This window comes from Ilyonectria robusta, assembly GCF_021365365.1.
Source record: "Ilyonectria robusta strain PMI_751 chromosome Unknown BGZ61scaffold_10, whole genome shotgun sequence".
In the NCBI taxonomy this organism is placed as follows: Eukaryota; Fungi; Ascomycota; class Sordariomycetes; order Hypocreales; family Nectriaceae; genus Ilyonectria; species Ilyonectria robusta.
Genome location: NW_025764444.1, coordinates 56,161 through 71,040, shown reverse-complemented (window position 1 = coordinate 71,040; position 14,880 = coordinate 56,161). Strand labels below are relative to the sequence as shown.

At 51.2% G+C, this 14,880-nt stretch overlaps 5 protein-coding genes across 5 annotated transcripts; 1 reads left to right on the top strand and 4 right to left on the bottom strand.

Moving 5' to 3' along the window:
• Positions 1–459: 459 nt before the first annotated feature.
• Positions 460–1,372, top strand: BGZ61DRAFT_493939 (esterase/lipase; the record flags this gene model as incomplete). The annotated part of the gene is made up of 4 exons (XM_046250713.1): positions 460–599; positions 654–722; positions 775–964; positions 1,013–1,372. 4 exons carry the CDS (start codon positions 460–462, stop codon positions 1,370–1,372), a joined length of 759 nt encoding a protein of 252 aa, XP_046104003.1.
• Positions 1,373–1,971: 599 nt separating this feature from the next.
• On the bottom strand, positions 1,972–2,663 carry BGZ61DRAFT_307931 (uncharacterized protein; the record flags this gene model as incomplete). Its single annotated transcript, XM_046238763.1, has 2 exons — positions 1,972–2,271; positions 2,385–2,663. Coding segments are annotated over 2 exons (579 nt in total), but the record flags the coding sequence as incomplete, so codon positions are not given.
• Positions 2,664–3,941: 1,278 nt separating this feature from the next.
• BGZ61DRAFT_477987 (uncharacterized protein) lies at positions 3,942–4,406 on the bottom strand (the record flags this gene model as incomplete). The annotated part of the gene is made up of 2 exons (XM_046248960.1): positions 3,942–4,037; positions 4,128–4,406. The coding sequence occupies 2 exons, from the start codon at positions 4,404–4,406 to the stop codon at positions 3,942–3,944; spliced, it is 375 nt and encodes a 124-aa protein (XP_046104001.1).
• A 4,112-nt stretch (positions 4,407–8,518) lies between these two features.
• Positions 8,519–9,379, bottom strand: BGZ61DRAFT_352273 (uncharacterized protein; the record flags this gene model as incomplete). Its single annotated transcript, XM_046240415.1, has 1 exon — positions 8,519–9,379. The coding sequence occupies one exon, from the start codon at positions 9,377–9,379 to the stop codon at positions 8,519–8,521; it is 861 nt and encodes a 286-aa protein (XP_046104000.1).
• A 2,953-nt stretch (positions 9,380–12,332) lies between these two features.
• On the bottom strand, positions 12,333–14,400 carry BGZ61DRAFT_451842 (uncharacterized protein). The gene has a single exon (XM_046245868.1). It carries the CDS (start codon positions 14,313–14,315, stop codon positions 12,366–12,368), a length of 1,950 nt encoding a protein of 649 aa, XP_046103999.1. The 5' UTR covers positions 14,316–14,400; the 3' UTR covers positions 12,333–12,365.
• Between the last annotated feature and the right edge of the window lie 480 nt (positions 14,401–14,880).

Here is a 14,880-nt window from a genome sequence, read left to right as displayed (position 1 = left end):
TTTTTCCTTTGATCATCAGATAGTGTGCCCATAAAATTAAAGCCACCAATAAAATAGGTTGTTTGTGACGTTTTTACGGTTAACGGTGAAAAACGGAGACGCTAGGGTGCGAGAGTTGGCAGAGCTTTGCGGTATGGGAAACAATGCCGCGGGATTCTGTCTTCCCGAGCCGACTTCACGCAGAGTGAAGTGCGCGGGGAAGCCCATACTTTCCCTTTGGGAAATCTTTCGAACACCGGCCGCGGAGTCCTGTGCTTTTACCGACTGTGTGAACTAGTTATTAGTAGCCTACTGGAAGAGGTTCTCAACTGCATCTTTGGAGCCAGCACATTCATACGCTGGATATATCTGCCTGAGAGAGATTGTCGTATTGGCGCGAAATCTACCCTGTCCGGTAAACCTGCACCAACGTTGGGTTGTCCTAGCTCCTATTTCGACCTTGCCAACTCATACCTCCAAATGGCATCGAACCCAATTGGTAGCTGTTGCTACCAGGGTGTAAAGCACGAAGGCCAGCCTTATGGGCACGTCGAGACCGTCGGGGAGACCGAGACATATATCGTTGAGCCTAAATCCTCGAACGGCTTTGGGTTGATATTGTAAGTATTGCTTTGATCAGAACTACCCTGAAGGCATTGCTAATAGCTGCTCAGCCTCACCGATATCATCGGCCACAAGTTCGTTAACGCTCAGCTAATCGCCGACCAGTTCGCCGCCAACGGGTATATTGAGCTAAGAACGACCTCTTATCTTAGCATTGCTGACGCTCCTCAGATACACGGTTCTCATTCCGGATCTCTTCCACGGCGACCCCGTCCCGCTCAACGCCGATATGGCGACTTTTAGCCTGCCTGACTGGATGCAGGGCAAGCTTGGCGCCAAGAATATCCCTCATATCGCCGAGACGGTCGACCCTGTAGTAGCTGCGTCGCTGAAGTTTCTCAAGGAGAAGTATAACCCGAAGGTTGAGCACTCAATCATTACACGGGGACGAGACTGACGAGACCGATAGAAAGTTGCCGCTGTCGGCTACTGCTTCGGCGCCAAGTATGTGGTGCGGGGCCTCGGCTCTGGCAGCTTCGATGCCGGCTACATCGCGCATCCGGCCATGGTGAGCATGGAAGAGCTGGAGGCAATCAAGGGCCCGCTCTCTATTGCGGCGGCTGAGGTGGACGATATTTTCCCGACTAACCTACGCCACGACTCGGAGGCAGTGCTTCTAAAGACGGGCACACCTTACCAGCTCAATGTATACTCTGGAGTCAACCATGGGTTTGCTGTCCGGTGCGACCTGAGTGACAAGAGGCAGAAGTATGCTAAGGAGTCGGCCTTTCTGTTGGTACTTCAGTGGTTTAACGAGTATCTGAATTAGATACTTGAAGTGGATGGAGAGTGGATTTAGACATATTACAAACCGATGACAGATTAGATTGATTAAGTTATTATATCTCTACTTATTTTTGGATGAGGAATGTACCTTATAATCTAAGGACTGACACTGGGTCGGATTTCATCGCTTCAATTTTAACACAAGCCTTTCGAGAACATGAAGAGTCTTGCTTTTGAATCCGCGTTCTTAGAAGCAATGTAATACTCTGTTCCTTCTTAGCTAGCGGCCCTTGAACCTATTATCTTCGAACTCAAATTTTACAAGATAGCCGGAGATAAATTTAACCAGTAAAAGTTTGATTGCTTCAATATCAGATCATTTGGAACTGTAGTTGCAAAGTTATTCTAAGTTACCCAAAGCCATTTCACAGGTCACGTCGACCCTGGGTTCGGCGTTCAACTTCAGTCTCCAAAGACTCATCTAGCATCTTCGTACCCACCTCGTTGTAGCTTTGTGTCCTCAACATGTGCGATGTCTGCCATTGTCTCTGCCTTGGTCTCCAACTTAGGCGCGCCATGTGCCTCATGGCCATGTACCCCTGGGCTCAGCGCGACCCTTGCCGCCTGCCCAGCCACTGTTGCGCGCATATCTGTCCTCCATACCGTTAAATAGGGCATGGTGAACTCGCGTAGCACTGCGGGCGTCGGGTTCTGCATCATGCGTATCATCCAGTCCTCGTCAGCCGCGGCGGGATCCTGTTGGATGCGTAGCTTGTTTGCGGTGCTGGTTGGCAATACGAACGATTGGAATACCTGTCGGCGCGCATCCGAGTAGGTGGTTAATAGCGAGAGGGGGCTGCCTTCACGCAGGATCATCTTGATTGTCGTTGCCAGGGCCTCAGCATCGAGGAGGCCTGTCGAGAAGCCAAGCGCACCGACAAGCTTGAAAGAATGGTGCTTAGTATGTCTGTAGTGAAAGTGAGGGTTCAGGGGGATGGATGGAAAGGAGGAATATCATGATAGCCGGAGCACTGTGTAATGGGGACACCACATACGTTATTTAAATGCGCGGCATCACCTATCAGCGCACATCGTCCCGTCGCCATGGTATTTGATAGCCGCTGGTGGAGTCGGTAGACGGTCTTGCGGACTACCTCGTACTGCAGCGGCCTCGGTCCCACCATATAATGCTCCAACAGGCTGGCCAGATTCGCCTCCTGCAGTACTTCCTCCTTAGACGAGGCATCGGCGGGGTCCGTCGCCATAGAGAAACGCCAAAGCGTCGTCTCGCCCTCTACCGGCCGCTCGAGTGGAATGGCCATGGAGAAGTGGACCACCAACTTGAGTCTTCCTGGGCAACCTTCGCTTCCCTTTCAACAAACACGCCAAGAAGCATCCACAAAGCCGTGTAAGACAGACGATCCTATTCATACAAGGAAACAGTGTGCACACCTACCATTGATTAGATTCAAGTCACTGACAGCCCAGTCAGAGCCATCATGGGTGAACCAGCAACCAAGGTCCTCAACCGGGGTCCCGCCATCACGCGGTCGGTCAACCTAAACTTCCAGGGCGACTGGGGCCAGGCCAACTTCCACCGCATCATGAGCTGGCTGACGCAGGAACTCTGCCATCGTTGCGGCCCCCGTAGCCGCCCATCAAGCTCGTCATCGCGCCGGATTCGCCTGATTCGCCTACTGGCTGGGTATCACACCGCTTTCTTGAGGCGCATGGCATCACAGCCGACGACATGGCGTACCTGCTGACGTGGTGCCTGGTCGAAACCAAGTCAATGATCGAGAGCTAGTATCACCATATCAACCCGGATAAGACCCCTCTGGGCTAGCCCTTTGATCCGGTGAAAATGGCCAAGACTTCTATCCCGCTGCATCCCGCTGCGGAGCGATACTATCGTGAACACGGATACCTGTCATAAGCGAGCCGTGGGGGGTTAAGGCTAGACCTTGTGTAGTCTAGGATGAAGCACCAAACGAAATGGGCCGACGAAATGTCTTGACATACTTTTGTTTTTTCAACCGTGTAAACGTAAACCGTATTTGTCTAGGTTCGGTGACAACCATGGCGAATATATCTTGCGTTTTCTCTTGGGCTCCACTTCGTCTGCGCATGAAGCCTCACGACTTGGAAACATGTTTCATCCACTCTCCCCAGCATCAACCAGGTGTGACTTCAGCAAACGCCGGCATCACTCATTGCACAATGCTTCGTGAGGCTAGACTCTGTAGAGGGAGAGTATACTACATTTGGCGTCGGTAGGAATCATCGGCCCCAATCTCCCCACCTTTCGGTACAAACAATTAAGATTTAATGCTGGCATAAGGAGCAGAAAAATTTCCATACATGCATCGATTATGTTCGTAGGAAGAATTTAGTCAGCCAGCAATTATCCTAATTTCCTCACAAAGTTCTGCTGTAGTCTTGTTTATGGCCTGCACTTGGAGATCCAGGACACGCGACACCTTGTCAATCCGCAAGAATACCTAGCGAACATGACGGATTCTGTCGCAGCGAAGGATAATTCTATGGTGCACATGGGGAACCAGTACGGCGGGTGGTGCATCTTCAATTGAGGTCATTGCTTTAATATTACTTCAACTACCCTGTAGACTTATTCCGTTTAAGACGATGAATAGAGGTAGATCATCCCCGCCGGTCCTGGTACCAACTATCTTAACGGTCTGATAGTCCTATTTTTTTCCATCTCTAATTAATTCGCCGTTAGCAGGGGTAGGCGTAGCATATTGATGATCATACCGTTTCTCGAGATTTTTATATACCAGCCTCGATGTTTGCTCACCCTGCGGCTCTTTCGCGTCGGTGGGAGCTTTGCCACTAGAGGAGAAGCTATGCGAGGTAGGGCTTTCATCGGCGAGCTTTTCCAGTACTGCGAAGAGTCGCTCTGCAAGGGATGATTCCGCACCCTTCCCATTGATGCCAAAACTTCGATTAAACGCAACAGGGTTCTGACCATCGGTTGGCTTCTGCAGGGGGCTGTTGGGAGGAGTTTCTTGGTGTGGAGGGGAGGGTTGAAACGACTGGACCAAACGGGGGGGCATGATGAGGGGGTGTGGAACAAGAGATTATGTCAGAAACTAGATCAACGCTGTTGGTATTGCAGTGGAAGATGGGACTTGTGAATGAGTGCCTTCGTCATGTAGAGAGAATCCGGACCTTGCGGTGGAGAATCTGGGATTCTTTAACCTTTTAGAGGCCCTGCTCCGACCTCCACGTCGCATCCAGCTGAACACCATCTACTGTTGCCGCGGCCATGTTCTGCCCTCCTCATAGTGAGGTGCTTGATAGGCTTTCCCGGAGGAAACGGTGTGCGTCAAGAGCTGGAAGCTCGGCTAACTCTCCGAGACGTAGCAGTGGTCGCTAGTCCGCGTCATGCATGTTCATGGCACGCAGGGACACCACAGGCCATTTCAATTGGAGAGAAGCATCTTCATGTGCCCATCTGCATATAACGTGTCAACATTTTTTAATACGTCAGAAAATCCTATGCCTATTGGACAGCATGATTGAAGAGTGAAGTAACAACGCCACAATAGTCGCTGACGCTGTTGGTTGCCAGTATTAGAAGCCTCGCATCAATGCCACAAGAAGGCTCGGAAGCAGCTTTGTCTTTCCTCGCGTAAAGAAACTCGAAGGGGCAGGGCTGGCATCGGCCCAGCGGCATGTAGGGAGTACTTAACAATTGAGGAATGATGGCGATGCTACGTCGGCCACCCTCTTTGGCAAGCCACAGATCACTTTGCAGCAAGTCCATGCATTGCCCCACCCCAAGTATCGCCAATTGCGTACGCAACGGCTTTGCCATGTGAGCTTCATCTTGCATTTGGGTGTCGATCCATCGGTCTCATTATCAGCATGTTCCCCATCCCCTACACACTAGTGACACTAACCGACGATCAGACAGTTGTGGCTGATTATCCCGTGCAGATCTTGGAGCTTACGGCGTACCGATGCAATGGTGGCCTAACTGTTGCGCCAGGTGCAAAAGGGAGCACTCCACAATGCAGAGCAGACAATGTACCTTGATGCACCGTAGCATACCCCGTCAGATTGAGAGGGCAACCGCTGAATCTGACTTATGCCCGTTGTTTGACGAAAAGCTCAGCGCTTTATTTTGCGACAAGACCGACACCATCAACTCTGATCTCCGCGCTCAAAAATATCAGTGTAAAACTGGCACCGGCATTTGAAACAAGGGACGGGGTTCTTACTGAACTAAACAGCAGAATTAGCGCCCAAGTACCCGCTCAAGACTAAAAAGCAGCTCATTCTGGGGAGGCGGGGTCACAGGAACATCTGCTCCGCGCCACATGGGCCGACCATTTTGGTGTTGCAACAGCCCTATCGCCGATCCCCAAGGGCAGAGTCAAAATCAACCCATGACGGCTTTGCGTTCGGTATCACAATCGTCCTAACTCCGCGCCCATGCACATGGTGGCCCGGGTCATCTCCCTCCGATGACAAGATGAACAGTACAAGGCACGCTAGAGAGTGGCTGGCTTGCTGCGAGCTGGGTGAGGAGAGCCGCCCTGTCGCCTACCCCGAAAAGAGATTTGCTCATGGTTCAAAATTCCCGCATGGCAAGGAGACACGGCAACGTTGGGACGGAGTCTGCCCACACCCGAGTTCAATGAAGGGGGCAACACGTTATATCACCCGCACTGGTTTCACCGGAACAGGCGAGGCACATAACCCGTTGGTGCAGTGGTGCACTGGTGCAACAACAAAGAGACCCTTGGATGGATGCGAACTGAACTATGGCGTCGTTGGTGGGGCGTATGCAGGTTTGATCACCGCGCTAGCATATGACAAGTCGCCTCTCGTCGAGCCACAGAGCTTAGTCTGATGCGCTATGATCCCCGATTACGAGATATCATGCAGGGAGGGTAAGGGGGCCGGGGGCGGGGGGGGGGAGGGGGGAGAGGCCGTCACTCAGCCTCTCAATGCAAGATGCTGTTTTTGGAATTGCATGGGTCCAACCACGGAATTTGCAATGATAGCCTGACAGTAGCTGTAAAAGGGTAAGACATGTATGTGTGCGTCCGTGACTAGATCCATCCAGACGTCGTGTCGGAACAAAGAAGAGCAAGGAGCGTACTGTGGAATATAATCTAGGATCCGAAACTCTTCGCCAAATCCCTTTGATGCGCAACAATGTCTCACGTCTCTTGTCTCAAGCGGTCATGTTTCAAAGTGCCTCCGTATCTAGCTACTTGTACCGGGCTTCAACCCGTGAGTAGTGATGCGCCCGGGATAGTTCCTCATGCACATGCTAGTGAAATACTTCCCGTAATGGGTCTCCTCTTCTGGACCCCGACCAGCTTCATACCCCGGAAGAGGTCCAAAGACTGCCTGGAGGTTGGGCTCATGGAAACAAGCGAAGGCGAGCCTGTCTTTTATATTGAACCCCACCTTATGGAGCGTTGAGGGGAGGACTATGTTGGTCATGTACTGCATCATGTCACCTGAGAGCAATTTTCAGCAGGACGCCGGTTGGTAACAGATCGAGGACGAACGAAGAGAGCTAGATCTGGGATCACCAGATGCACTGATGTTAGAACTGCATCAACAGGCCTCGCCTACCTCCAACATCATCAGCGGCCGTAATCACAAGCAAACCATAATCAGTATGTGAGCCGATGCGTCGACAGTCGTCGCCTTTCCCATTGATGTCGTTGATTGCGGGAAATCTGAGCCCAAAACATTAGCTTTGTCTTATCTCAAAAAGAAGCCGTGGGTTCATTCATGCCTGAGGATTCGCATGTGATGCCAACCGTCTTTTGTAACGTGGGTCAAAGATCCCTCTGGTCCATCGATGCCCAGCTCAATAAGCCGAAGAAGCTTCTCACCGGTTTACCATAGGCTCTCCGTGTATTTCTTCACGGGGTCCCGCAGATCTGCGTGAGGTCAAGAACAATGCCTATGGCATGGTCACTGGGCAGACACCCTGAAGGCATAGCATTGCTCGAGTGCAGTGGCTTTTGAGGAGATTCACACATTGTTGTAAGGGCTCTCTGTGCTCGACTTTGACAGAGAAGAATGGTCGAAGCGAATCACTAGTATGCAGCAAGATGTGAATTTGTATAGTAGTTGGAATATTCGCGGGGGAGGTGCCGGATTAGAGAGCCCTAGTAGGTATACAGTATTTTTTAACGACCCGCCCTCGGACGTAACATTTCTTCACTGCATAACTGTCTGTACCTTCTCGGAAGGGTTAGGGAAATGAATGTCACTGTATTATTGTTGGTATAATTTTGATGTCTCTTAAAGCCCCAATCATGTCTTGGATTTAGATTTGCGAGCATGAGGTGCGTCCAACAGATCGACAGTTGTGGCGTGTCAGCAGGCGGCCAACCGACCCTTGCTAGCGTATAGGCGCTGGCGAACCGTGGCCGACACCGATCGTAAGTTGATCCTTCAAGAGATACATCAATTCACTAATGGATTGTTGTCTTTGGAAGTCGCTATTATTCGCACCCATGTGTTTGATGTCCGGGAGGCAATTCTACTAAGCCTACATGGTATCATGCAAGGTGATTATGCCCGAAAGCCCATCGCATCGATAGCCCATCCGTTGAGGGGATCAAGGGTCAACAAATCCAAATAGGCAAGCCGAGGAGGTGGCTGATGATAACGGCTTCGGTTTCGGCTCGGTTTAGAGGTGGATGAGACAAGGGGAAACATGGACAAATTGCAGATGCTCAGACGGCGAGAAGGTCCCCGCTCCCGCTTGCTCTCACGGACGCCGTGGAGATAAGGAGGGGTCCGAGGCACACTTATGTGACACTACCAAGCCGCCCTTGTCACACATCCTGGGTTATCACACCCTGGCTTGACGCTTATCACATATTGATACATCATACGCCACCCTCCCGAGGGTTTGGGTTAGTCAACCGCCTCTCGAACCATGGTTACCCACAAGACCGGGTCCTTGACGGCATGGCCGACAGAGGCAGGGGATCGAGACGGGAACAACTCTCAATGGCACGGACCTGGAGGTAAAGAGGTAGGGAAGGGAAAACCGAATTATATTCTTGGGACAAGCCTGTTGCCCCCTGTTATTACGCGATACTTGAAAATCCCCCACACCATTCCACGATGGCGTCTTGTCATCTCTGTCCACTGTCCATTAGCCCCGCTTTGACACTGCCTCTTATTCTCCCTCGCATTGCACAGGCCGCTGCGGCTGCTGATACGACGCCTCTTGCTGCGACTTCTCGTCTAACGCCTGTACGTATCGCTGGGACTCGTAGGCGAGGTAGTTCTGGATGAGGGTGCAGTTGCACCCAGAGTGCTGGAGAAGTTGCATCTTCAGCTCGTACACCTCGAGGGTCAGGTCAGCCACGCAGGTGGACAGGTCGCTGTGGATGCGCTCGACGTCCTGCTCACTAGACTTAAGTCTCAGTGCCTCTTCGCTCTTCTTGGCCCGGAGTTTGTTGGCTGCGATTCGGTTCCGTTCCCTAATCACTTTAATGTGATCATCGCACTTTTGGGCTGGATGGGCGCCCTTGTCATTGGTATTCTTCTGGCGGCGAACAATTGAATGTTTTGGCTTCTTCTCTTTCTGTGGATTGATATCTTGGTCACCCGGCGAACGTTGTCTAGCGGATTTGGGAGGCGGAACGGCATCATCAGAGTCGCGCTTCCGCTTTCGAGTTGCCTTCTTCGGTGTTGAGGGTGGATGCCAGGGGCCTTGGATAGGAGACAATTCCTCGGAAGCCATGTGCTCAGAATCTGAAGATGGAGCCGTGTACATCGTGACAGAACTGGGGCCACTCCATGGGTCGGCATAGTCGATTATCGGGCCGGTGCCATTCCAATGGTGTGTCGAGCTGGTATCACGGCCATATACAGACCCATCGAGTACAGGACCAGTCTGCGCGTAGACGCCGTTTGCCGTGCTGCTCCCGTCTTCCAACGAACCAAGCGGGACCAGTTGGTCTATAGACCACCATTGCTCCCATAGAAGATCTTGGGAGATGCAGGATGTCCCAAAGATCGAATCATCTGTCATGGGATTCGACTCGCATAGGGCTCTGTCGCCCATGGGATGGAGCGGGATCATATGGTATGCTTCTGTACAAGAGGTTAAACTAATGACCGCAGAAGCGGGAGCAAGAGCTAAAGAGAGACTTTACCCATCTTAAAACGCCTTGGATAGATTGGGGAGCCGTCGTTTCGTGCTAGCTAGTGATGGTGGGTTTTGGACTTGGTGGAGAACCGTGTACTCGAAGCTCGGTATGGAAGACGGTACGGTGCCGGCTCTGATAAGTTGTTGAAAGGAAATGACCGGAAGCATAGAACAGAAATAGAGAAATAGAAAAAGACGTGGAACAAGCGATGAGCGAGTCCTTTCAATTGCCCAGTCGGATCAGTCCACGACGAGCGGCGGGGAGGATGAAGTCGAAGTTAAAGCTGTGAAAGCCAGTGGGCAAGAGGCGTCATTTGTCAGTGATCACAGGCACCGTTACACCAATACCAACAAGCCAACTCCCGGGGGAAACGTGGCTTAGCTCGAGATCTCAGGTCCTTCAATCTGGCATCCTGTCTGGGAGCCATCGCCCGTGACAGCCGCCTCGCTTGCCATTTGCCAGGAGGGACGGCGCCATAGGCATGAAGGTGCCAGAGCGGCATCTGGCTCGTCAAGACTTGCAAGATGCCGGTCAGACCACTGTCCGTGAGCTCACCCGGGCGAGCTGAAACCGCACACACCGGCATCCCACTAGTCCAGGGAGGGGATAGTGAGGCTGCAGAGGACGACTATTATGGCAAAGGTTCCGAATCTTGAGTTTTGGAGACCTTGAGACATTTTTGACGAGATCCAGCCCGTTGGACAGCCAAGTTCGGAGCATTGTCCGTGACCTCCGGTTGAAGAGGTGGAATGGAGAAGATGGAGGGCCGTTCTGGTTGAGTTGGGACGGCTGAGTGGGGTTTCACATGCAAACACGCCACAGGGATGAGACGGTGACATGGGAGAAGAGGAAACAATTACGAAGGTTGGTGTATTCCTTTTTTGTTTGTTTACAAAAATCGCGAGTTTACATAATGTTTATTTGGTGGGCCAGAATTGGTCCTAGTGGGGTGATTCCCGCTCGCCTATCGATGAGATTTCGATACGGCAACGTGGCAGAGGCTGTAGATGACCACTTGTCCACCAAAATCTTCAGACCGGAGATGATGTCAATTTTTCAAGCCACAATCAGCTGTCTGAGTCAAGAGTTGCCATATTTCCGAGTCCAAATTATTCCAATAAATGTCTTGGGTGGCGAATTCAGACACATAGCAGCTGAAGGGTCGAAGTGCCTGGCATATCCAAGCGTAATCTTTCGAGGCCCAAATGGATCTCGCAGCACTACCTTAGAAGTTAAGAGAATATATAGACGGTTTCTATTTCTTAAACACATTCGAAAACTACAAATTCGCGCGTTTGTTTCGCTGTGATAGTTATTTAATTAAATTATTTATCCTTGTAGCTCCCATCATGTGCCATTGTCAGAATCTTGAAACAACCTGCAACGAATGCATTTGCATAATAAATTTCCAGTCTCTTACAATATGGTACAGGAAGGCGTTGAAACGCAAGCGTCGTCGCCGATATTGGTGAGGGGAGGAATGTGAGGCATGCTCAAGCTGATACGACATTGGTCGTCCTCCCAGAATGAAGTTTATAGAGATATAATGATGCGGCGTAGGACTCACTATGGGTAGTGGCAATGTTTGGTGGGACGGCGCAAGTCTAATGATGGGGCATGTTTTGATACTTTTAATGCCAGGAGAGGGACTTTAATGAATCTAAGAGGCATAATATCCTCGGCTGACGCTGTTCGAGCTGAATTGTTCTTAGACCCCGATTGAAAGCGATGGAAAAATGAGTCTAATAACAGGAAGCTTCGTAGACAACCCAACCAAGAGAATGGAGCTCAGGTTTAGTTGTAGCCGCTACGCTCACTGTTACCACCTTTTAGTCCTGGTAGTTGGCCATGCCTACATTGTAATCAGTACCTTCGTGAACGAGCTTCTACTTCCGCACACTCAGTCCCGAAGGCATCAACCCCCTCACGCTCACTGATTACGTTCTCTGCTATGATAAAATCTTCTTCCCACTCTGAGTGTGCCTAAGTTGGGGGGCACTGTTTTCAAGGGGTATTTGGACGCCTTAAAACCCAATTCTTTTGTTGTATCTGTTGCTGTGCCTGCTTGGACAAATATCTGGAACAGAAACTGCGTTGTTACTGCAAGATTTAGCCCTCTTGATTCAGGTTCTCAATCCAGCCTGCGATCCGGAGAATCTTTCCATGCACGGCAGCTGAGATATGGAATGGAGAGTTGAAAATTTTGTAAGCTATAGGCAACGATGAGGAGTTCGGTTATGCCCCGTGACGGCTTGGCTGATACGTTAGAGTTGGCAAAGGTTGCGTGGCCCAGGTCTGGCCCAGCGCATCGAGGCTAGGAGTTCTCGGGTTAAAGGTTGACGACATAGACGAGGTCGAAATCGTAGAGGTCGTAAATTTTACCAAGCTGGTCTATACAGCGGTGGCGGGGTGCAAAGAGATTAACGATGCGACTTGACTGTTGAAGGGGCTGTGGAAGGAGCTGCAGTGACATTCTAGTCTAGAGTCAAGTTCTGTAGACTTGCCTCGGCAACGTCATCGTCACTCAGGTCGAGGAAGTCGTTGAAATCAGGCTCTCTCAGCGTGGGATTGCTGAGCGACAGTCAACTGGATAAAGCCGCCAGGTTTCAATGACTCGGGGTCCTTCGAAGTTAGAACTGGTCTCACGTCTCAGCTAGTTGGTCAGTAACATCCGTGGATGCGCCCTGTTGAGAAAGTCGGTAAACTTGTAATCTCTCAACTGAGAGTCGAGAACTGGAAAAGGTTTTAGAGAAAGACCGACAGTCTGAGTTTCTTTGGGTGGGGCGTGAAATACATTAAAAAAACCTTCATCAAGGCTATAACTCATGAACATTTGCCATAGCTAGCTGAGGGCCATCTGATAAACATCTACAAGTTTCCTGCAGCCTTCATCTTCATTACCATTCCCGCAACGCCCTTGACTAATCCCCCGACCGGCCCCGGATCCCCCATATAGCCTTTTCCAGGGTTCCCCTGGCTATCTCTCCAGATTCCGTCCTTGGCTACTCGCCCATAGGCTTTGGTGTTTTGGTTCCGGTCGATGCCCTCCCTCCACTTCGCACATGTCTCTGGACTGTCAACCATGACGTTTATTTCCTGGCTGTGGAACCAAGACTGTGTGTCTTGGTTGCCACTACCTTGAATACCTACGCATTCGTCGACAATCATGAGCTTGATGTGACAAGAGCGTGATTTAGACGACTGATGAATAGGATGGTCCTGGTCTTTGCCGACGTAGTTGTATATGTGCAACAGATCATGTTCCGGCCCATCCTGTGGGAGGGACGCAACAAGGCTTTTCGCAACTTGATCGTTGGTCCCACCTTGCCCTGGAATCATCTCACCGCAATCGTTGTAACCAAAACACACGTAGTATGTGACTTGGACGCCTCGTTTCAGCGCTGCAGCAAGGGCAGGTACTAAAGGTGCAGCATTGAGGTCTGGCGTTTGGATGAATATGGTTCTTGTGGCATTCCGGATGAGCGAGAGCCAGGCTTCGTTTTGGGGAACGTGGATGCTCTTTGAGTCGATCCATCCGTACGGGGGACGAGATACCAGGGCCATGGGGACAGGATGGTCGGAAGCGGTATGGATGCAGGGCGTCATTTCATTCCCATCCTCGATTTCAGGACCAGTTGGTTCAACGGGGTTCTTCGCTGCTTGGTTAAGTCTTGCGTTTACTGCTTGTAGACGGGTTTCACCAGGCTTGGTAGAATAGCATGACTGTACCCGCCTCATCTCCCCGTCGAGATCGCTGTCGTAGTGAGGATGATCCGGTGTGTGTTCTGGTAAAGCAGCCTGCTCACCATCGGCGGCAATCTCAGCTTGGCTTCGACTAGAGACGTGATCGGGGTGCCCGTCGGACATGGCCAGACCACCTTCAGCTGCTGGAGCATCGCGGCAAGCGAGTTGAGGATGTAGAGTATTACTCCATGTAATCAGCGCCGTGTCGTATATGCTATCCACGATGGGTCCTTCGAGATGCACCATCATCTCCATGTTGTCATTGTCCTCCATATTGTTGCTCATTATCGTGGCCATCTTCCGATCGACAATGCAGAACTTAGCGTGCAGGGTGCCAAGAACCAGCCTGTGCAAGCTGACAACCTCGAGGTCGAGATGGGGGATTTCTTCGGGCAAGGGGAGGTCGATCGACTTGGACGAGTATGTTTGCGGATGAACTGTTTGGTGCGGATTGAGAGCGTTTGCTGGGCTCGCCTTGTCGTACATGATCTTGACCACGACTCGTTGCCCTCTTTTTCCAGCGCGCCTCGAAAGCTCTATCAGAGAATTCTTGAGGAGTCGCTGGGCTATCGATGGAGACCACGAGCAGGTGATGAAGAAGACTTCCCTCTCCGCGCGGACAATGAGATTCGAGCAGTGGCGAATGACATCGGCCAGAGGTGCGATGATAGTAAGCGGCACCGTTCCTTGGGATCCCAGCAATGGCGGCGAGACAACTCCTGACATGGGATCTGCGTCCAAACAATCCAAGGCGTCGGCGAATGCTTGCAAGAAGAGAGGGCTTGGCTTTGTAAGGCCCCAGCGACCACATTGGAAGGCTGCTTCTAGTGCATCGGCGGATGAGGCTGCAACGTCTTTGTCGGATTCGTCTTGATGGAGGCGATTTTCGCCATGGCCGTATAATCTCTTCACAACATCACCTGGTGCCTGAGTTGGATCCTTTGCCAGGACCGAGCTCACTGTTTCCCTTGCCTGGCACAGGTCGTAAACACGTTTGGACACCATTGCGTTTGTTATTTCTCTGGTCGTACTCTGAACTTGAAACCCGTGAGATTGGGCGGGCAGGCTATTCATATCCCTGTCCAGTGCGAATGCGAGGGCGAATGCGAGATGGCAGCGTCACCGTTATTTCGAGCAAGGCTGGCTGACAGCCACATTGGATATTAATTGCATCCGTACCCCGAGCTCGAAGTACTTTTCTCTGCGGTCCAGAATCGGGTCTATTTTGTACCTCTCACAAAGAGTTACATCGGGAATTAATCTTTACGTATTGCGCACATGGTCTAGCCTGGGCATATCAAGGCGGAAACTGCGCCACGGCCGGCAAGCCGTGCCGAGACGGCACCAAACATCCGGTGGTCAATAGAAGGGTGCAAAAATACCGGTTCCAGCAATATCTGAATAGAAGCTTTTGTGGTGACACGACTCCACCTGAACGGGAGACGCCGCTCTAGTCCGTTTTCACACACGAGGCCTTTGCTCCTCATCATCGATGACACTAACCAAGCAAAGTGACTTGCCGTCTTTGCCGTCTGCCAGCCTAATAATAAGCCAAGGAGGTAGTTTTTATAATCGGTGGGAAATTCCCAATGCCGAGAAGCCGCTAGCGACGTCATCAATGGCACTATTCCAAGCTGGG